The sequence below is a fragment of the Ambystoma mexicanum genome, chromosome 6p, assembly GCF_040938575.1.
Source record: "Ambystoma mexicanum isolate Mex_15411 chromosome 6p, UKY_AmexF1_1, whole genome shotgun sequence".
Taxonomy (NCBI): Eukaryota; Metazoa; Chordata; class Amphibia; order Caudata; family Ambystomatidae; genus Ambystoma; species Ambystoma mexicanum.
The window spans coordinates 880,478,497-880,502,324 of record NC_090935.1 but is presented as its reverse complement, the minus strand read 5'-3'; the positions used below and the strand labels follow the sequence as shown (position 1 = coordinate 880,502,324).

Sequence of the window (23,828 nt, the reverse complement as noted above, 5' to 3'; positions counted from 1 at the left end):
GGGCGTCCGTCGTTGCTGCAGAACCCCAAGGGCCCGGACCGTCTCAGTGTCCGCTTTAATGGCCTGAAGGGAATCGTCCACTGTTTTCCCAAACAGGTTGTTCCCATCGAACGGCATGTCCAGGACTCTGGTCTGTACGTCTTGACGGAAGTCCGTAGCCTTGAGCCATCCACGCCGCCTAAGGCACACGCCGTTGCCCAACTGGCGAAACCCAGTGTCGGCGATGTCCGTCGCAATAGTGATGGCGTGGTCCGACGCCACCTCACCTTCCTGTAGGATCTCCAGGGCATCCGCCGTCTTGTCGTCCGGTAGGAAGTCAAGCAGGGGAGCCAGTTTGTACCATAGCTCCCTGTCGTAGCGGGCCACGATAGCCAAGGCGTTGGCCGCTTTAATCGTCGTCGCTGCAGACAAGATGACCCTGCGTCCCATAGCGTCCAATTTCTTTCCCTCGCCGTCCGGTGGGGAAGTCGATGTGGAGGCCGCACCCCCCCCCGCTTTCTTCCTGGCCGCCGCGGAGACGACGGAGTCCGGGGTAGGCTGCGCCCGGAGGCACAGGGGGGCCGCGTCCGGGACCCGGTACTTCTTCTCGTACCGGTCTCTTCTAGCTGGCGTCGTGGAAGGTTTCTTGAGGAGGGCGAGGCCCTCATCCCAAATGTCGTCCAATAGAGGCACCGCGAGGACCGTCTTCCTCTTGGCCTCGCGCCGTTGATAAAGGAATCCTTCCTTTTTCTTCTCCTCAGGGCAGAGTTGGAAAAGCTCGGATGCCCTGGCGATCATGGAGTGGAACGATCCAATCTCGTCGGGCTGAGAAGCCCTGGTGGGAGGCGACGACGGTAGATCCTCGTCGTATACCTCGTCGTCCGTACCCGTCGCTGCCGTGTCAGTCCCCGTATCATCCCCTCGGGTGGACGGGGAGGAGGGCTGGACGGGGCGCGACGGCTGAAAAGGAGGTGGAGGGTGAATCCTTCTTTTCTTGGGCGGGGGAACACCAGAAGGTCCCGGTTCAGGATCCCCTGACGGGAGAGGTTCGTCCGTCGGCAACGGTAGTCTCGTCCTTATCTCTGAGCATAAGGACTGTATAGCCAACAAAATGGCCGCCGAGTTGTCTTGCGGCGCTGGCAGAGGGGAATCCGACAGGCGATCAGGGGCCCCGTCGGCACCCTCGACGATGTCGTCGTCACCTGTGTCGGGATCCATCCCGACGGGCCGGTCTTCTTCCACGCCAAGGCCGTGGCTTAAGACCTCGATCAGCTCTTCCTCCGAGGTTGAAGCCGAATCTACGACGACGCCCTTCCCCCCCTTTTTCTTCCCCGCCGGGGATTTCACGGGGGTCCTATCGATGGGCACAAAAGAGGACTCCCTCCGAGGTGGCAGGGAGACTCTGAGCCCCGAGGTCGCCACCACTGGTGTAGCCTCCACAGGCTGAGCCAGGGCCGCCGCGACAGTATCGAAAGAGGGCTTGGCCGGATGGATTAAGGCCTTCACCACCTTAGGTGCGCTCACAGCCTTATCCTTGAGGGGGGGGACACTGCCTCGCTCCCCCTCCGATGGGGCCTTCGAGCTCGACCGGGGCCTCTCCAGGAGCTTCGCCGGGTGCTTGCCCTTCCTCTTACCCGACCCAGAGCGTTGGCTCGTGGCTGAAGGTGCCGGGGAGGGTGCGCCCTGCCTGGCGCCCGTAGAGCCCGACCGTTCGGCGCTCCCGGTGCCAGCGGACTCGCGGTGCTTGGCCTTGTGTTGGACCCCCGTCGCCGGGGCGTCCTCAAAGGTCTTAGAAGACCGCTCGGATTTCTTCCTCTTCTTCTCGCCTGACGGGCTCTTCCCTTCCAGCCAGTTGGCGAGACGTTGATGGCGGTCCTTTATGGTCCGCTCCGACATATTGCCGCAAAACGCAGAGTCCTTCTCCACGTGCGTCTTGTCCTCATGTAAGCAGTAGAGACAAAAGGAGTGTTCGTCCTCCTTAAAGACGTTCTGCAGCTGGCATCCAGGGCAGATCCTGAACAGCTTTCCGGGCGTCGAGCTTCCCTTCTCCTGGGCCATGTCCGGGCCTGAGAAGCTTCTGGAGTCCTCCAAAAGCGTAGCTCGACGAAATCTTCACCCTTGAGGGGCGCAGACGAATCCGACACGGGTCCCCGTTGATCGGATGGAGAGTCGGTGGAGCTTGAGGCTCTTTTGACCGAAAAAACGAAGTTTTTGAGAAAAAACGTGAAAAAATAGCACTAACGCTCGAGAGCAATAGCACGAGGATCCCAACACATGAACGTGCGGTAAAAATCTGAAGATGGCTGCCAGAGGCGGTGCTTGGGTAGAGGGCAGTCATTGGCTGTGGTCAGTATGACGCAGAGACCAGTGATTGGTTATTACTACGAAAGCCAGATCAGAAACGAAACTGATACTGGTTTTTTCTTTACCGAGGATTCCCAGCCTGACGACGGGGAATATTCATGAGCATGTGAATCCATGCCAGACCCCATGCTGGAGAAACATCGTTTTACGCCCCTTGATGCTGAAATGTGTCACTTAGGGTGTTGGAAAGAGGCTCCCGACTGTCCTCGTAGTTCTCGCGAGAATCGGGGCACCATGGCGTATCTATAGATTTGTCTGCGGCCTGCCCCATGTTTTTAGATGGGATAAGTATCAGCCCAACCGGCAAAGTAATTCTTGCGATACTGTGTTCAATCACCACCGAATTGACGCAAGTAAGTGGGTCCGAAGGTCTATCGGTAGATTTACAGCTTACCACGGCGTTAGAGGGCCTAGCGGTAGGTTTTTCGCCTTGAGGCCTAGTCGTAGATTTTGGGCCTACCGGGCCTTTCGGGACCGTCGAATTTCCACACTTCGACATGTAAACCTGATTTAGGGGTAGCGCCATTGTTTGTCTTGGAATGCCCAGTCACACAACGCTGCTGCGGATGCGGGGAAGGCTGTTGATCTGAATGATCAGCGGAATCCCCTCGAAATTTTCGACGGCCCTGCTGGCGCTTTCACCTTTTTCGATGTACCTGTCGAAATAGGTGGAGGAGTTGTGGGTTTAGTGTAATGCGTTCTTTGTACGCCCTTGTTGCCGGGTGTTGGCCCTGAAGCGGGACTAGTGCCAGATCTTGAAGGGTTGGGGACGGGCGTGGCGGACCTAGAAGTGTCCGCCTCGAGGTCTATCACATCCGCAACGGATGTTTGGTCATCGGAGGTGCCCCCATCACTTTAGGCGTGTGTGGCGGTGGGGGGAAGAGTGTTCCGCCTGCAACATACCGTACGCGGCCCACCGCTTTACACAGCGCTCCTTGAGGGTCTTAGGCCGAAGGAGTTTACAAGCCGCACACTGCTTCTCGTCGTGATCTAAGGGGAGACAGGAGTTGTACGTCCTGTGCTCGTCCTTCCACGGGTATCTGACCCTACACTTAGGGCAGAACCTAAAAAGGAGTACTTTCCATAGCGAAAGGTGTAAACAAAGATGACCAGACCTAGAGGGTAAAGAGGGGGAAAGAAAGATATGTCCACCCAGACCCTCACTTTCCCTACTGTTAAGGCCGGCCAGAGGGCCCGGCCACGTGGATGCTTCAGCTGCCGGATCTTAAACGCCGAAATCCACCACCGCAGACAAATCCCCCGAAGTCTTTGTCGAAGTTGTCCCTGCCGTCGAAGTGACTTAAAGGGGGAATAACCGACAAGTCTGTTTAAGATAAACAATGTCTCTTATGTAAGAGCTGCGCTATAAACCGACCAGTTCTCTGGGTGGAAAAAAACAATCTGAGGGACCTCAGTGCGTGAGGGATTTTGGGTACACTACTCGTCACGATAGGGATAGTGTTACAAGCGCGCCTATGCCGACGTCGAAAGACAAGATGCAATACTCTGTGGTTACCACTGGATGTCAGACCATATGCACAGCATGTGATTCTAAGCAGATTAACAAGCATCAGAAAAAATGTTACATGAGAAGCTACACAAAGGGGATAGGTAACCCCTCCACCACCCTATTGTAACAATGTGTGCTGGGTCTAGAAAGTTACAAATGTAAATACAGTCGATTTCACTTTACTGCTCTTTACTGCTCTTGCAAACAGTAGTTTATCCAAGAGAAGGTATTTAAACCTTTGGGAAATCTAGGGCCACTGCACTGAAGGTGCTGTGTGACCCAATGTAAAAGATGATGCCTATGGAGTTTGTCAGACTCCACAACCAAAAGAAACGAACACAGAAAACAGAATTTTAAAAGTTCAAAATCCTAAAGTTCATCAAAAGAGCTGGAGATCTCCAAGGTGGGAGGAATTTAGCACTAAAATGAAAATTCTCCCTAACATTAGTTCTGAGTCTATTTTGGCTAGAAACTTTGTTCTGTGATGTACTACGCGTGACTGTCTTGTTGACAGTGAACCCTAGTTTGTGCAACAGGTTCACAGTTGCTTATGTGTTCGCTAGGCATGACTGTAGTGCATTGCCTATTTTGAGCCAATGGTCTAAATAGGGGCAAACAGGGATGCGTTTCCGGTGAAGATGTGCTGCCACTGCGGGAAGGACCTTTGTGAACATGCATGGTGCTTATGCCATTACAAAAGCTAGTACCTTGAATTGGTAGTGTTGCGTCTGTACCTTGAACCTTAGGAATCTTCTGTGACTGGACAACACTGAAGTATGAAAGTATGCATTTTGCATGTCTAGTGTCAACATGAATATCCCCTTTATAAGAGGTGGGACGACTTCCTGAAGAGTTGTCATTCTGAACCTTTGGGGTTTTACATACTTGTTTGCTGGCTTCCGGTCTAGCAATGGACTTTTTGTTTTGTCCTTCTTTAGAATTAAAAAAATAGAGTGAGTAAATGCCTCTGTTAATCTCATGCTAAGGTACATGTCTGATGGTGTTCTCAAGGAGTAACACCATTTCCTTCTTCAGGACTTCTGTGTTCCTTTGGAATTTTCCTGTCCCACAGAGGTAGACTGCATGGAGGCTGAAGCAACTCAATGCAGTACCTTCTTGGTTACTGTGTCTTACTCCCACTGGTCTCATGTTATGTCCTCCCATGCGTGGGTGAGATGTTGAATGAGCTGTGGTGACATAGAATGAGAAGTCTGAACAGGCTCTTGAAGTTAGGGCTATAAAACATGTCTTAAGTATTCAAAAACCTATCTTTCTGCATCTCTAGAGGTGGTTTTCCCTACATCAACCAAACAAAAATGTGGGTCTGTAATAATCAAAATAAAGATTTTGTGTCCTGGTCCAGACTTCTAAACTACCATAGACCTTGTGTTCTCTCTACTTGAACACTATTTTAACTTGTCCCCACTGGGACGAGGGAGACACTCCCTGAGCCCTCCTCGACACTTCAATACCACAGTCTAATGGAACGGGCCAGGGAGTTGCCTCACACAATGATCTACTTCTCTCTTGTTTAGCTCTCTCAAGTTTTCCCGGCCCCCTCCCAGACTTATTACTGTTCCCATTACCTTCTCCTTACGGGTTTTGCCAGGGGTCATGGGTTCGTTCTTTCTCTTTCTTATTCTGTTCTTCAGCCTGCTTGACTGCCACCTATTCCCAATGGCGGTTTGGAAGCATGTTTCGGACCAGAGGGTCCACCCGTTACAGGTTGCGTAAACACCACAGTTACTTGTATTTCCCATGCAATCACCTATGCGACTCTGCGGTAGGCTAGTGTTAGTGGTCTCAGCGTAGTTCTTGGACTGCACTGTTCATCCACCACAGGTCACGCCACCAACACACTAACTCAGCTTCTAGGTAGTCGACTCAGACTGGCGAAACGCTTTACTTGCGTCCCTACTCGACACTCCATACTGCTTCGGCTGCAGCCTTCGATGGTCCGGTTTCCAGCTTGCTGACCTTTTGGCGGCCTCCGAGTGTTAAGACTTCTCCTTCTGTGAGTCGCTCTCTTTGTCGTCCTTTACAGTTTAGCTTACGCAGCTGGGCCTGTCCCAGCGTAACATCCTTTGGATTGACAACAGCTGGTCAAACATTCTTCATGCTGGACTGTAGCGTTCTTGGGTTCTTCATTGTCCCAGTACCTAGCACAGTGAGAATGTCTGACACATTACAGTAACAGTCTTTGACTTTAGCATACGTAAGGACTGCTTGGGTATTACCCTGTGGGATTTTGGGGTATTGGGGCTGCGTCCCAGATTCACGGCATTGTCCCCAGGAGAGAGTAACCTCTCCACCCGCCCCATGAGATCCTCCTGCATGTTACCACCTCTAGGGGGACTGTTAATGGCGTCACCTCCCTAGCCTCATGGAAAGGGGCTCCCCTCTGGGGATAAGTGACGCCACCTGATGGATCGTCCCGAAGCGCTCCTACAGAAGATGCATGGGAGGGGACCTACATTTGAGAGTCATTGCTTTGATGAGGACAATGATCCTTGTGTATGTGGTCCTCCTCCCCTCGGTTTAATGCTATGTATGTTTCTAGATGGTGAAGAGTATTTGTTCTGCTTAGCCTGTGACCCTGCATACCAATCCGTCCCCACCCGTTTCAGGTTGTTTACATGCAAAGGCTCGAAAGGACAGTCTATTGGCTGGGAATGCTCTAATCTGAAAACCTCTGCCCGAGATGTCCCAGTGTTTTGAGAGTATCATGATCCTTTTTGTCTCTTTCTGGTGCCTCATCAACTGCCATTCTGAACAAGCGTGATTCCTCTACTGTTTTGTCTAAAAGAGTGGCTTGTGTTTCTAGTTTGAAACTAGTACCTCCTAGCCATTCCTGTCACTTGACGGCTGCAACTGCTATTTTGCAACCCACTGTCTATGCTGCATCTACACTATTTATTTTATAATGGCATTGCCAGATTGTCTTCCCTCAGTATTAATTTTCCTGAAAGGTCTGCAGTCCCTCTGGGATCCGTTTGCCTAGATCCTCCACGTCACCTCATTGTGACCTGCTGTATCTGGCCATGAGAGCTTTAGCATTGGCAAACCTTACTCCATAGGCTGCTGAAGCCGTTTTGCTGAAGGTGTAGGTTTTGCCTGTCTAGGGGGTATTCTGTGACTGCCATTGGTAACCTTGCTCTTTTGGGGGCAGCAGCCACTAGTAAAGAGTCTGGGATTGATTGTCCCCTGATGTACATAGGATCATGTGGACTTAACAGTTCTCTCCTTGGCGTGGGACGCTATTCCGAGTAAATCCTTGGAACTTAAAGGATCTTCAACTTGTGTAACAACTCCTGCCCCTGCATTTTCACCTTTCATGCATCAACGGAGTTTGTGCAGGATCTGCTCCTTTGGTCGTTTCTGGAAGATTGTCTTTTGCCTCCTGACCATCGGGACTACCGTTGCAACTCGTCATCTTCACCCGCTGGAGGTGTGCAGAGGTGGTATTTATCTATTCTTTATTTGGGTGTTCTGCTGGAAGGTCTCTGGATTCTGAAGCACCACGACCCACAGAAACTAAATTCTGCAACTGAAAGGGACCTCTGCATCCAAAGCCCGTGGGCCTCCCTTAACGGGGACAACCACAGAAGACTGTCCCCAATGGAATCCAGAACCTCAGCAGTGGTCTCTGGAGAAATCGGAGTCAGGGCGTAAAGTCTTGTCCCTAAATTACCCTTTCCTGACCTTGGTCAGTGGGGGTCCTGGTCAAGGTTCCCTTCGTAGGCCTATCCCAGTGACTGGGATGGAGTTGGTTTACTTAACTCAACTTTACATTTTCTACTTTTTGATCATAACCACTGGCATCTTCCAATCTCTTAATACATCTACCTGTGAAGCATAACTTTGTAACTGGTGACTTTAGGGCACAAGGCCACAAACCACTTAGGGTTGAACTCATTAAGTGTTAGCAGAACTATTCTATGGTTATTGAAGTATATGCTGTGTTTCTTCTCCTAAGTGTGAATGTATAGAGTTGTTTATAGTATATGTGTGACAAAACTTGACTAGAAGTTTTACATGCTTAGTGTGCAAGCTAAAGGCTTCACATCATTGCATATTTTTGTACTTGCCTGTCTAAATTGAATTATTGATGGTGTTCTGTGTGAACTCACTGTAGGCCTAGACCACTGTCACAAACCTCCTGAGACTAAACCTTGCCGCTCTGCTACCTTACCTTGATTTGATTTGGTTAAAATCTCAATCTCTCCCTGTTCAGCACAATAGGGTGGCCTCCCAAAATCGACCATCAGGGTAGATTTTTGAAATCCACCTCACCACTGAAAATCAGATCTGTGTATAGAACTGTGTGTTCAGTAGGGATGATGACACAGGTGGATTTTCCTCGCCTGAGGAGGGCATGGCGTAACTGTCAATATCCACACAGTCCTGAGAGATCTATGTGCGAGTTTGAGTCGTAAATGTCCTCCAGGAAGTCATGGGCAGAGTAAGTGTCCTCTTGAGAACTAAAATACCCTTAGAGTCTGGCCTTCTTTGATGGTATTCCCTACAGAGGCAGTATTCTTGGTCCATTAAGGTAGCCATTTTAGACGTGGTTTTCCTAAAATCATTCATGGACCATTCTTTTAGATTTCAAGGGCTATCCTCAGATGGCGTTGAAATTTAAATCTGCAAAGTTTTGATTTCAGTGCATACCCCCTTTCTTCATCCTCCCAATCCTCCTGATTCAAAGATGTCCACAAATGCTGTTGTCCACATTGTTGCTGAAAGTGTTGTATCCCCTTCAGTGTAACCCTGTCTAGGTGTTATTGGCTGTGGTTTTGTGTTTAAGGTTTGTTTGGGAGGTACCTATTCTGTTTAGTATTGAGGCCTACCGGGCTCGAAACTTGTGGTGTAGCCACGTGCTGCATTTCCAGAAAGCGTCACCCTAAACTGATAGCCATATGGGCTGGCTGGTGCCCAAAAAATAGATGAGCTGAGCAAGGAAACTGAAGCAAAAGGGCTTTATTTACCTCCAAAGGTTAGGACAGGGTTCATCATGTCATAGCAAAAAGGTGGGGCATTACATTGATGTCAATTAAGGGAAAGCTGCAAAAGGGAAATATTTCCTGGCACAGATTATCCAGAACAAAGCTGCCAGATTGACTCTTGGCCTTAAACACCAAGACCGTATCACTGCAGAGCTTGTCCCTTCTCATTGGCTTCCAGGCTCTGCTTGCATCAATTTTAAACTCATTTGCTTCAAGCACAGGGCTTTTTGGAACAAATGTCCGGCTTTCCTTAAACATAAGATTTAAAGAGATCAAAACCAGCCAGATCCTTGACATCAGCTAATTCTCATGGCAGTGACTGCAGCTTTCAAGAAAAAGATGTTTGTTAGCAAAATACTTCAAGTTGTAAGATCCTCCCTTTGAAACAACCCTCCTTATCAACCTAATCACACAAGAACCACCTTTGGTTCTAATAAAACTAAAAATCGTCCTTTTAAAGAAAGCATTTCAACTTTGAGGCTTGATCCCTACACATAACCTTTGATCTTGGGATTCCTCTAGCTTGGACAGATGGGACATTATTCTGTTCTTTGTGCTTCTGGCCCCCTTACCACTTGCACTTTGGCTATGGCACTATATTTGAACTACGGCTGATATTCATTTGGCAATATATCTTGCATTACAATTATCCATTGTGCCTCGTTCCTTAGCACATAACTGATCTGATTTTTCTAAACACCTGTGACTGATCAGCCTTCCCCCTTCATGTCCCCCTTGCTTTAGAGGTGCTACATAGTGACTGAGCTCATGGTTGGGGACATATTAAAATCTGATAAAATACAATTAATGTAGTTTTAGAAAATGCTTGAGTAGTAGGGTCATTACTCCATCCCTCTTCCTCGTCTCAGTACCAAAAAAGGATGGGTGAATGAGGTTCTGGGCTAGAAAGACCCGGGAAGTCAGTATCTGTATTAGAATAAGCTATGTAGGAGTGTTGCACTGGCTAATGGTTGTCAATCAACGTTATGACTGAAGGGTTGTCTTGACTCAGTCTTTTTCTGTCTCCCTGGAGCTTGTCCTCTCCCATGTGGTCCTCTCGCAGATAGCCAACCCCAGGATCAGAGTCAAGATGTGTCTGCCTTTTCCTGGCCACGTAAGAGGTTTCCTTCCAGGGAATCAGTGACCAGGCTGTCAGATTCGTCACAATGCGTAGAGATTTCTTCTGGCCTGTGATCACCACAAACCGAAAACCTTTGCCCCAGTGTTTCCTACAGATCAGCGGCTCAACCAGCACAGGTTGAAATGCAGCTGGTGGGGGTATGGTCTGCTTTCTTACAGCACACGAGTAGTGCATGACAGCCGAAAGTGTAGTGCCAGTACCATAAATGGCACCACAGATATCTTTCCTTGAGTGGTCCGCACCGACGCTGGCAGCCAACAAAGAGCCCATCCCTGCAGCAATCCACATTTTTAGGCATCAGCAACCTTTCTTCTTGACAATTAACGTAACCAGTATTGTCCTAGTGGGCCATGCCATTTATCCTGCAAGAAACCTTTCTGTGAATGTGCGGGAGTGTCTTACATCCTGAAGTTGCCCCGACATGGGACATGTGGACTTTAATTTGCCTAATTGAATACTGCTTAGCATAGATTTTGTCATGGAGCTAGATTACTGGTTTCAAGGCATTTGTGATACAGTACACAGGGCCTTTTACCATGCATGACCGGCTATACCATAATGGCCTGTGATGCCCCATGCATTGTCGCGGTTTACATTCTTATCACCTTGTCAGGAAGCATGGTGAGACCAGCATTGCCACGGTTACAATGCTTCCAAAGACTTATGTCTGGAATTGGACAGCAATCTTGCTTTCCCTGGCAACAGGCAGTGCTTGTGCATATTACAGCATTGCATGCACGTCCCTTCATTTGTCCCTTCAGCTCACTGAGGCCTTGCAGGCCCTTCTATGAATATACAAATTGCACCCACTGGGGACATTCCTGGACAGAGTGAGCACCCAAAAGCCACAGAGTTCCATAAAATGCTGAACAGATGTCAGTTTCAATTTCATCAACTCTGCTGCCAATCAGCAATCACTCTTGCCTGTGAGTCCTGCTGGTGTGCATGGATATTCTATTACCAATGAAAGATGGTTCATAGACGGAAGAAAGCTATACTTCCAGTAACTCTAGATGTGTATCTCAAAGGCTGGCCTGCACTGAAAGGCTAAAAACTATTAATTAACAAGGGTGAGGCCACCATGTCCTATGTTCTGTGGCGCTATGCTCTTGAGATAACGGAAATCATAAAAAGGTGAAACTATTTTATATGGGTATATTCTGAGGCCGGTTTACATAGAAAGTATTCTGCCACACCAAAGTTTCCTAAGGTTCATTGATTTGAGCCCATTGTGTGGTACTATCTCCAATTTAAAAATTGCTAAAATGGACATGACTTATTGATACAACCCCATTAACCAGCCCCATAGCATCCTTTTGCTGACATCCACTGGTGTCCCGATCTACTGGTTTGAGAACCTTGCTCGAGAGCATCAACTAATTTAACTTAATAAAGCAAAGAATTATCACTTTAAGCAAAAACATACCTGCTGATTATTTTCCTGCTCTGTGGCCGCAAATCGGGGCACCAGGCCAGGAATCGTTGGTATAAAGAAAGGAGCAGATTTTGACACTTTTGGCGGTTCCTTAGGCTTGTTCCTTTTCTAATGAGAAAATAAGAAATGTCCATGAAAATTAGCACCTTGGTGACATGGGATTCATTCAAAGTTAGTCACTTGGCATAATGCATTGTTAGAAGTAGAAAATCAATTACTTATCTCTTGGAAATGTTCTTTCTCACGGATAAGTCCCGTTACACCCTTTCCCAGATTCCTTGTCATAGATCTCTCTTGAGCGCCAGCTGATTTCAAAACCCTTTTCAGCCACGAGGGGGTGCAGTGCAGCTCATCAACTGTTCTGTCCGACACCATTGGATGCGGCATCTGGGCCAGTATATAGAGCCGCTGTGCTGCATGACCTCACTGCCACCTTTTGCCATAGCACTAAGCAACGGAGGGACCACAGAACAGATGAGGTGTACACACTATCTGCCAAGAAGGGCAGGTTGGGAGGGGGATGAGAAATCTATGGGCGGAAGGCCAACTCTATTAGAAAGAACATTGCCGAGAGGCATTTGTTTTTCTAATGGATCCCTTTCTCCCACAGATCCCTCATCTAAGACAAGACTCCCATAGCAGTACAAAAGTCTGGAGCGAGAAAACCACCACCTACACCAGTAGGCCAAATTGAGTGTCCTACCCCAACAGTGAATCCAGACATGAATGTTTGAAAAAAGTGTGAAGCAAAGCCCACAAAGACACTTGACAAGAATGCCCCTCTGCAGAGCACAGGTGGTGTGAGGCCTCTGATAGAACGAGCACCGAGCCCATCGGGCACATCGTTCACAGCCAGATCGTAGCCCTCCGCGAAACCGGGAATGACCCATCTGGACAAGGTCTGTTTAGTAACCCGTCTGACCACATTGCCACCAGTTTAACCAACAGCTAGTCATCTTTCCAGATGTCCCTCGGCTGAGAGACGAATTAGCTGAGGGTGTGGAAAGGGTCCCACCAATAGAACCTCATCCATCTTAGAGGGACGAGGAGTTGGGAGTTGGGGGGGGGGGGGAAAGACTGGAAGATGGGTCTTCTGAAAAAGGTGAAAGTTCAACCTAATCTTGGTCAGGAGGAGTGGCCTCACTCTCAATGTCACCTTCTCCTTGAAGAACAGCAAGCATGGAGGTTTAACATCACTCACCTATCTCGTGGAAGTGATGGCCACTAGGAAAGTCGCCTTATGGGTGAAGCAGTCTCACATAACATGAATCCAAGGGAGTTCAAACAGAGCTCCAATAAGAAAAGTCAAAACTAGATTCAAATCCCACGCAGGAAACAAACTGGTGTGGGGGAAACCGGTTACTCAAACCCCACAAAAGCTGCCAGACAATAGGGATTGTAAAGAAATGACACTGCTTAAGACCAAAATGGCAGCCAGTTAAAGAGAACATATATAGGAGATTGAAGTTTAATTCAACTAATGTATCCCCGAGCTCACTGTAGAGGAAAATCCCTGGAGCAGAACAACTTGCACTTGCAATTCACACTGAAAGCAAAGTGGTCCACCTAAGGAGTTCCTCAGAGGATGAGGATCTCCTCCAGAAATTATTGGAAGATTTCCCGCTCATGGGAGGCTGAAGTCTGTCGGCTGCGAGAAACCTGAGAGCGTTCTCGCATCCATTTCCCTTGGATCCTCTGCACTGGTGGCCAGGGGACGGCCATCACTTTTGGATCCTGGCCCTGGAGGTGGAGAAACAAGGAAGGATCACCTGGGTGGAGGGTTCTCAGGTAAGACAGTATTGTCCCTTTCCATTTCATGATGACCCCTTATTCCCAGAAACATTTGTGGGATATTGTCATCCCATTCCCTTTGGTCAGAACAACATTAGGAAAAATGACAAGCCTGGAAGACCCAGAAGGAGGATGAGAAAGAATGAGGTGCCCTTAGGCGAGACATGGTATCTTCATTCCCCTACTGATGACCAACCCTTCCCTGACCTTTATATGTTATTTTAAGTCAGCTCCCCTAGTTTTCCCACATGTAAACCCCACCCAACAGTAGCGGGAGGAAGAAGAGGCAACTAAACTCTTACCGCTCTGGTACTGGGACGAGGAAGATGCCTGTTAAGAGCACTGAAGGTCAGGCATGTCTTTATGGTCAGGCAGGGCTGATTGGGAATCCACACCTGCAGCCTGTGAAGGGGCTGCAGGTGTATAAAAAGAACAGCCCACCAGCAAAGAGAGTGACAGGAGAAGCAGCAGGAAGGCCGGTGAAAGCAGCAGGGAACTTTAATTGGAAACCATGCCGAAACACTGAGGTCTGCAGAGAGGTAGTTCATGGAAGCGTGGGGCAGGAGCTTTGTGGAACAGACCGAACATTGTGAAGGGAGCCATATGGAGAGGCTGTCCCTTTTCCCTGTGGTCAAGATGCTTGTTCCCCTGTGTCACGAGGTCGCCACAGGAGTGCCTAAGGGGCAGGAATTGGACAGCTGACGTGAAGAGCAGAAGGCTGTATGATCCATGCTGCTGGAAAGCCTGTGAACGCGACAGGGGAGTTTCTATCAATTGAGAAACCCGGTGCGCAAGTGTTTCAACTTGTCTGTCCGAGGAATACTTTGTATCAGAGTGGTCAAGTGTTGGAGGAAACACTTTCCCGAAAGCCTCAGAATGCTGGGCATTTCATTTGAAGTGAATTAAAGAAATATTACACAGCAGGTTGAATAGAAAGTGTGTTCTGAGCGCAACCCGTGCCTATGAATACCGAACTGGGTGAAAACATTAACAAGTACAACCATGGTCTACTGAATGTCGAACTAAGAAAAAAAGTTACAAAAGAAAAAGAGCAGAACTGTTAGATATTAAACTCAGAGTTAAAACAGAACTTTAAATTTAGTAAAACAATTTGATGCTAAATTCTAAATGAAACTTTAAATCCAAGTGGGACCAGTGTATGCTGTATTCTAAAATGAATGACGTGAAAACTGCATATAAGACAATTACAGTGAAAGCAGAATTAATTAAAACTTTGAAGTTTAATCCAACACATCTACAATTTGTTCATGAAAAACCAACCATCAAATAAAGGCACAAGAGTGACGGAGCGTTAAGAAAACAAAGGATATTTTTGTACTGCTGAAATTAAGTCTTGGGGAAGGGAACCCAGAAACTTCAACCATTTATTAACTTGGGACCGGAGTCTCAAGGTTCTTTTGTGCTTTGAACTGGGTTACTTGGAACTTGGGGAAGGGAACCCAGAGTACTGGTTAAAACTGTTTCAACCTGAACTCGAGAGGTAATCCTGAGACTTTTTGCAGGAACGGTTTTATACCTGGTGAATGGAGCTAAAAGGGAGCTGAAAGGAAGCTGCAAGCTGAACTTTATGTTGGACAGGGTTTCTTTTGGTTGCTGGCATCCCTAAACATTGTATAGATTAGTTGTGAGGGCAAATGTATGTTTTAGACACAGATTCTTCAGTTGAACTCTTTAACTCAAAATTTCCTTAGTTTTATTTAGGTAGGGAAATCCCACCTTAGCGTAGGGCAAGTTAGGCCTTTTCCATCCTGACATTTAAGTTAATAAAAGTGTTTGTCTTGAATTTTAATCGGTCTGTGTCTTGCTTCATGATGCCTTCACACTGCTCAGAGCATTCACAATGAATCGCTGTACTGGCAAGAACGGTCATCAGACAGCATTCTCCAGAACCCAGAATCGCAGTTGCATTTCTTCTCTGCACAGAGGCAACAACCCTGTACCATCCCGCTTGTTGAGTTAATTAATTACCAAGTGTTTGTTAGGATGAACACACACTCGTCTCACACAGAAGGTAAGAGGGCAAACAGGGACATCTGCTAGCCTGTAGACCCAGCAAATTAATTTGTTCTGGAGCTTTTGCTGAGGACTAGAGTCCGCTCAACCTTGGATCTTGGAAGTGAGCAGCCAAGCTCTGCAAGGAGGCGGCTGTGAAAACATTCAGCTAGGGCCAAGGTTGCCAATGTCTACCTCAGTATGTTGTCTTGCAGGGTCCACCACACAGTCTGTGACCCATAGCTGGTCTAACCTTCCAAGGTAGGCCATAATCGCCAGGAGTTAAGGGGGACACCTTCGGCTCCATAAATTAGTGTGGGTGTGACTTTTGCCTTAAAGAAGGACAAGATGGGCTCCATGGAAAATGTAATGAATTTTCTATGCAACAGTCGCCCTTGAGAGATAAAAGGGCTTCGTTTTGCCCGCAAGCCCTTCTGTCGCGGAAGGTCGATTTTGCTGTTTAGCAAGCCAAGGTATGTAACTTGATCAACCATTGATAAAGGACATTTCCCAATAAACCACTTGCGTCCTTCTTGGGCCACGGCCATGGTCACCCAAAATCATAATAGTGGTCTTTAATGGATTCACTTTGAGCCCATTTTCCATTAGATAATTGTCCAGGGGGTTTATAATCCTTTGCAGACCAATGGGGGTTAGGTCAAACAGGACAACATCGTCTGCATGGAGTAGGTTTGTCTTTGGTTTGGTAGCAAGCTTAGGATGGTACAGTCTTGCTTTTGGCCATACTTCTTTAAGGGCTGAAGGAAACAGACCAAATAGGGTAAGAGCCAACGGGCAGCCCTTTTTCACTTGGAGCAGCAAGGATTTCACTTGTTGGGAGCGTAGATGTAGTATGACTGTCCATTGAGTGTTCATTAGGGAAGTCGACTAAGATATCCTCCGTTTTTAGGAATCTTAACAGAGAGACGTTATACAAGAGACTCACAACATTAGCACGGTTCAGAATCGGGCTGTCGCGAGCTGGTAGAAGGTGTTCCAAAACTACTTTAGATGATGATGAGCCAAGGTGTCTCTGGGGGTGGTCACCCAGTCACGTCTCTCTGTTGGAAGAGACTATGTTTTCATGCTCCTGGGCGAACTTCGGTACGGACTGTTGTCTTGAAGTTGCATCAGCTAGCTTGGCAGACTTCGGGAGAGCATTTTCCCTCTTTCAGCCAAGGTCTGGAATGGTGTCATTGGTCTTGTTCCTCTGCGGTGGGTAAGTAGGTCCTTCAGTGGACTTCTCTTTGGCGCATCGCGCAGCCATAAGGACTTTTTTGCTACATCGCCCATAGGTGATAAAATAGGGATTGGCAAGATTATCCCAGGGCTGGATGGGAGAGTGGTCGGAAGTTCATCAGCGGCGTCCCTAAGGTGTCATCCGGTATCATTATTGTGTTAGATCCTTTTGGTTGGGAAGTATCCAAAGCAGTTAGAAGGGGCTTCGGTTCTAGGTTCTGGATCCAAACTTTGGTTACATTGGTGGTCGTCGCCTGCGGAAGGGGAATAGGCTAGAAAATCTGGTTAGTCACACATGACACTTTAGGCATACAGGCTTTGGTCGCGGCCTGAAGTTTGGGTTTCTTAACTTGAGGTAGCTCTCAGTCTTTTTCTTTAACTAATTTCCTCTTTTTCTTGTGACCAAAGATGGAGAAAGGGTTGGCCCCTCTGGTTTCAGTGGACTTGGTCACGAAAGTAAGGGAATTAGAAGGGGTTTCTGTTGGACTGCGGGGTTGCTTGGTGGTAGTCAGATCAATCACGTTCTCTGACTTAGGTTTTGTCGTTGACGGCTTGCCTGGTAAAGGGGCCAAGGAGGTTTTTCCTGTTATCACCTCAGACAGCGTAGGGAAATCAGAATCAGCTCTTTCAAGCTCCAAGGCGTCCTGGATCTCTCGCTGTATGCTATTAGAGTATGCAATTTCCTGAACCACTCTGGATTGGAGTGAGGTGATGAAGCATTCTATAAATATGCTCTTTGAATGCAATAGGGCAAGCAGGATAGTTTGGTCTTTGTTTCGTTCATTGTTTCATATAACTTAATAAAAAGATGAGAGGTGGTCATGCCCGCTATCAAGTTGTAGTGTGTATTATAATCGGGCAGGTTGCATCCATTGCTCGAGATTTTGATCAGGTTAGGCAGAGGTGGAGAATGCATATTAGGAGCTGGTGGAAGATTTCCTCTGGGGTTTTCGTGAAGTGGAAGGACAGGACCCGGGACGGTAAGAAATGAAATGAGACTTTGTTGACCTTTTGAGTTGGAAAGTTCACAGTCGTAAGTATGCTCAGAGTTGTTTTGGATTTCGTTTCTCGGAAAATGAGCTGTCGAGATCATGGGTTTAACATCGTACTTCGATTCCCTGGATATACACCAGGGTTCGCATGCCTCTCCAATGTGGACCTCTAAGGGCGTCTCAGAAGATCTGGCAGCACAGATTCTCAGATGCTGTCTTGGCGTTGTTGGGCACTGCGCAGATTCCCTATCGCCCCTCCAGACCAGACAAACCTCATCAACCCCCTCTCCAGAAGGACTCCAAGTGGGATTCGTCAGCCGAGGGTCGACCCCCTGCCCCTCAGTCGTCGCGGCCAAATCCCCCGAAGACACAACTGCAACTAAAGTAATGGTAAGTAGGGATTGAATAGCTTCTATCTTAGTCTGTGAATTTTGCCCGCCCAGAGGACCATTGTGTGGTGGTTCGTAATCAGGAGGAGTATCTTTCCAGGGATTATGAGGGGTGGTGTCTTCACTCTGCAGTAGCTCAACATCCGTTAAGTCCAGTACAGATGTTGTACTCAGACAGGGAACAAAGAACTTGTTAGCACTCTTTTTGACCACGTTTTTGCCAAAATTGAAGTGGTAGGGAGACCTCATGGGGATTTGGGATGACATTGCCCTGCACATTCAGTTCAGCCAGAAGCATTCTGTAACCAGGTCCTGCCATCTTTTATCTGACGCCTCACTCTTGTGCCTTTAGACCCATTTTTCTTGTGGCCCAGTATCAGAGATCGCTGAGTTTTTGGAAGATTAAAGGGTTTAGGTGATGCTTTAAGCGCAATACTCACAGTGCGCACCTGTGATTTAGACTGGAGACTAGTCCTAAGCATCAGGAAAAACATTGGATCCGGCTCAATCAGAATTTCTTGAGTCAATTGGCCGCTCCCTGCCTCACAAGCAACACAACAACACTCCAGCACACTTCGCGTCGCTCCGCGAGCTGGCTGGGTTTTTAAAGCTGTGCACTGGTGAAAGGCTGGTGAAAGCAGGTACTGCAGGCAGCAATGGAGGCTGAGAACAGACTTCACAACATAATCAACACTACTAGCACATTCCTATGCATTATACAAATATTTATTCAAGGCCTTCTACACACAATGAAAAAGGAAACTAGCAGGTGATATCACGCAATGCTCAATAATAAACTTCTATACAGTCACCATAGGTTCATAAAGGCATTCAAATGGCTTATTCGACACAGGAGGTAAGTAAAATAATGCAGTATACGATGGAGAAGGTTAACAAATGATTACTCTAACATTACGAAAAATGGGGCCCTCTGCCCAAAGGTCACAGGAGCCACAATGCTGCTTACAAGAATGAATCTTTGAAGGTAAATTCTAATTTACTAGTGCTGGTGAGGTAATAAAATACTCATAGCGGCAGAGTAGCAGTCTTTGGCAGTGACTGCTGCTACTTTCTTCCTGCACCTAAGACTTTGAGTCTATCTACAGTTTCCAGCATTTTCAGTGAGTGGGAGGTGACTGCCTTTAAAAACCTCACTTCCCCGCGGAGGGGCCACGGAGTAGCGGCAGAGTAGCAGTCTATGGCCGCTGTGGATGCCGTGGACTGCCCTCTGCTAAGCCCCGCCGCCCTGGAGGAAAGAGGCCAGCGTTTGAGGAGCTTGCGCACACGTGTGGAAGGGGAAAGAGAAACCCCTCAGCGGACACGGGAAAGTTGTCCTTGCTCATACTGGGGCCGAAAGTCCAGAGGTTTCAATCCACCCAGACAGGACAATCCTGAGACCTCTGGACGCCGGTCCCAAGGGCCTTGGTCTACCCGACCCGCCTTGCACCATAACGCTGCGGCCTCAGCCGCCCGCACCGTGTGTCAACATTGCCCCGATACCCTCCTCCCAGGCACAGGGCTCGCCAAACAGTGAGTCTGCCTATGCCACTGAAGGCGTTGGCGAAATGTGCTCATCCGCCCACAGGAACATCGTCTCTGCGGTAAAAACCTTACCTTCTGTCGCAGCTGCCTGGCTGGCTACGTCGATTGCAGCTGCTCCTCTCCCCTGCGACCGCTGTCTGTCGGAGGAGGCACCGCGTCGAGCCACGGAGCAGTGGGCAGTGGGCGGGGCCGGAGTGGTGCTGCGGTCGGAATAGAGGGAGTACGCCTCAGGAGGAACAGGCAAACTTCAAGAAAGGAAATCTACGGACTCACGAGAGAAGCCTTTGGTTCTGTGCACCCAACGTTAGAGGAATTTGCCCCTAAATCAACTGACAGGACAAATAAACAAACCTTAAAAAATAACCAAAATATTGTGGCCCAGGACAATATGTTGGACAGGAGCATACAGCTCCCTCAACCCATTGTGGTAGCATCGATGTACATCCAACCCCAACACAATGGACAGTGCCGCCCGCACAATCCAAAGAGGCCGCTCAGCCAGGTACACCTCTATTCAACGCTCCCGACCCAAATGGGGAATGGGAAGGTGCGGAAATCCATAGCCCAGTCACGCCCAGCCACCAACATCGGTGGGCTGCAAAAATAAGGGTCTGCACTAACTTCACCCATAAATGGCAAAAAGCCACCAGCAAAACATTTTACCAGGAGACCACTGAAACCCAAGGTCTCTCCTAAAAGTGTGGAGTACAAACCTGCTTTAACCCACACACTAAAAGACTTCTTTGGGAAACAATGTAAAAGGAAATACAACAAGATCTGTGAAATTAGTGACAGCGAAATGCTGGAAGTCGTTTTCAGTACAGATGAGCCTGTAGAGGCCCACAACTTAAAGGAATCAAACTTGAATCCGCATCAAGTGGAATCAAGGCAGATAGATATCCCCAGGGAGCTAGAACCACAGGGGGAAAACCTTAAGATCTCAGACACGGTAGTCAGAGCACCTCCAAGTTACACGGACAAAGAGCTCTGACCCGAGCCAGGGAAAACGCCAGATTGGGATAACCACTGACTCACATGACAAGGACTTGTCGGGCGGTGTCCACACCACCCGAGTTTTCTCTGAAATGCCACTGAGCAAGCCAGCCGCGCAGGCAAACCTTTGCCCATCACCAATAGAAACCAGGGGGGACAAACCATTAGTAGGCACTCTGGACCAAAGTTCAGTGGAAGAGAATAGCCAGGAATACCTGGACCCCATACAGGAGCAAGTTCTAGGGGCAAACCCCACACACTTTGAGCTACAAAAGGAATCTGAAGAACCAGTAGATCTGGCCCCTGTAAGCAAAACACCTCCTCGTGCCAGTATCTCCAAAAAAGTTCTTTCCACACCCTTGGCACCAACTCCCTCAAAAGCTAGAAGGAACAGCGACTTACCAGAAACTCCACTCGGAGCACGGCGTCTTAATGAACTATCAGAGTCCACACCAGCTGACTCCCCAAAGAAAAAGTTGGATATTCTGACCATCATGTCAGCAGTAACAGTGGCCCTTGCCCCCTTCACCAAACTGTACGAGTCAATAAATGACACCTTAAAGGATCACAGCACCATCTCAGCAATGATGCACTCCAAACTTCTCTATTTGGAGGGGTACATCGCTGCCATGGAAAAACAACCAGAAAAAATCAGTGCATTTACAGCTCGACACAAAACTTCTGAAGATCAGAGGCAACCAACCCTAACAATATCTAAAGAGCTAGGATGCCAGACTTTGTGCAATCCGAACAAGCACCAACTCTCACTTTGGACGATCTGGGGCGGGGCCGACCATCAGACCCACGACCCACCTCAAAAAATAGCCAGGAGCAATGGAGAAAACCCAGAACCCCTCCAGCAAAAGTGACGACAGAAGCAAAAGAAAATAGTCAACCAGAAACAAAGCGACCGTCAAATTGTGTATGTGAAGGAAATGAACCAATACTGGCAGTGGACCTCGACAGACCCAATTCTAAGGGAAACGAACCGCAGATTAATAAAGATTTTCCAATCTTTACAGATCCAAAAGCCACACAACCGGAGACCCCGAGGAGGGAGAAACAACTGGTTTTCCGCCTACCCCTGTCAGGAACGAGATTGGCGGCAAAGCAACCCAAGAAGACGGGCCAGAAAACAGGTTTGGAGATTACCCGCAATCTGATTGACTACGACTCGAACCTCCTCAAGGATAGAAATCCAGCAGCCTACATAGATCTGGTGGAGAGGAAAAGCCCACTGAATAAATCCAGATCGACAGAGGACTTCCTGATGGAAGAGGCTTTAACTAACTTAAGTCAGCACCACCATGACCTCCCGGTGGTTATACCTGATGACACACCGCCTCCAGCTAAACACAATGTACAGTGCCACGAAACCTCGTCAACAGAATACATCAGTGAGGCAAACGATGACTCTCCTTTTTTAACCTTGGAGGAACGACGCAAGAAAGTGACTGAAATTGGAAAACGGGGGTCTGATAGCAAAGTGCACAAAGAACCTGCGAATCACTTTGATGGACCACAGCGCCACTACTATTCAAAAGTACAAAGGTCACCCAATCTCAGTGCCAGGAAACTTCCAAACACACTTTCTGAAAATCCAACCACCACAAGAGGGCGGCAAAGGACCTGATCCCTAAAAGGTGGAAAAACAACATGGAGCGACGACTATATAGACAAAGAAGATCGAATCAGAGGCACTCCAACAAAACCTAATACTCAAACAGCGAAGAATTCTAAACCGGCCTTCAGACTCCATCAAGCGAGAGATAGCAGAGAATATGTTATCTTAAACAGAAGAACAGTTATGAAACTGCTCCAGTGTACCGAACCTTAGATCAGTGGAATCCAATGATCTAAAACTCGTAGAACCTATCCACAAAGGAAGACAGGCGATCTCCTACCTGTACATAACTTCAGATCGGTAAAGCAGAGGCTACGTTATTCGAAGAGCTATCTCTGGAAACTTGGCTTTGACCTGAGGGAAATCGAAGATCTAAGACATCAAAAACCGCAGGACACTTACAGTAAAGGCCGCACAAACTCGAGCTCATCGCAAAGACAAGTAACCATCAGTCGAAACAAACTACCATCCGACAGCAGTCAAAATAAGCCTCCCAAATCTAGCTATGCTGAAACACACACGATGAGTAGGCCAAATGTGGACAAAGGAAATACTTCTCAACCCAACCAGGCAAAAAGACGAGATCAAACCCAAAAGTTAAACAAAGAAAGAAAGCCAGAGACTTTTGAGGAAACCACGCGCAGACCAACAGGTCCTTTGTCATCAATAAAAAGAACATTGGCGCAGTCCATCGACAAAGTCCCCAAACAGCCGACCGAAGAGGGCAAGCCACCCCCCCTGCAGAATCTATGGGCATGGCTTCCGAAGTGTTTGGCACCGCAGAGAAAATAGCAACTGAAGACCAACAAGCAACACGAACCGACAACTCAAAGAACGTGCAGCAATGAAATTTCAAGATTGGGCTCATGGAACACACAAGGGTTCTCTCATTTTACGGTTCCGGGAGATCTGAACTTGAACTCCTTTGATATTCTGTGTCTTCAGGAGACGTGGCTCACAGAAAAACCTACCTTACACGGTTTTGACTTAGTCCTCGCTCCAGCAAAAAAAGGACTGAAAAGACGCCCATCTTCTGGCCTTTTAACTGCGATACGCTGTGGGAAAGCAATGAAAATGACCAATATATTAACCTCCACTCCACTTTTACTAACTATCCAAGTGAAGTGGAATTACTGGAACTCGGAACAAGAAATTCTCCAGGCGGTTTCTACAATAATCATGAATACCTACTGGAATCCAGACGCCATCACTGACAACGACTTATTGGACATGATAGCAAAAGAAGAACAAGTTACTTTCTTACCTGGTAACGTTCTTTCGATGGGATGGTCCGACGACGTATTCCATATCTATGACATGTAATCACCACAGCTGTGCTGCTTGGGAACTTTTTTCAGCGTCTGCGTCCTGCGTCGATGACGTCGATGCACCGTCGTCGAGGGCCTCCTCCGACGTCCGACGTCATCCGATGTGATAAGTAGGACGCACGACGCCCGTAGCCTCAGTTGTAGTTTTTTCCCCCAGAACATGTGACACTAGTCAACTGCCAGTCAGACACAAAGCCTTGCGGAACGTAAGCTGCAATCGCAAAAGAAATTCTGCAGCGGGGAAGGCAGGGCGGGAGCGAAATGGAATACGTCGTCGGACCATCCCATCGAAAGAACGTTACCAGGTAAGAAAGTAACTTGTTCTTCGAAGGGATTGGGTCCTCCGACGTATTCCATATCTATGACAGACTCCCAAAGCAGTACCAGAGCAAGGAGGAGGGAAAGAATTTAGAACCAAGATTTAGAATAGCCAATCAAATAGCAGAGCAAAGGACCGCCTTGCCAAAGGCCAGATCCTGTGC

The 23,828-nt window shown here is 48.0% G+C and overlaps 1 protein-coding gene across 1 annotated transcript in view; it reads right to left on the bottom strand.

The window, feature by feature from the left end:
* Positions 1–23,828, bottom strand: part of WDR36 (WD repeat domain 36) — an 804,166-nt gene that overhangs the window by 68,040 nt on the left and 712,298 nt on the right. Inside the window, exon 20 of the mRNA XM_069625487.1 lies at positions 11,427–11,543. Coding sequence (XP_069481588.1) covers positions 11,427–11,543 — 117 coding nt within the window. The remainder of the gene's footprint in view (positions 1–11,426; positions 11,544–23,828) is intronic.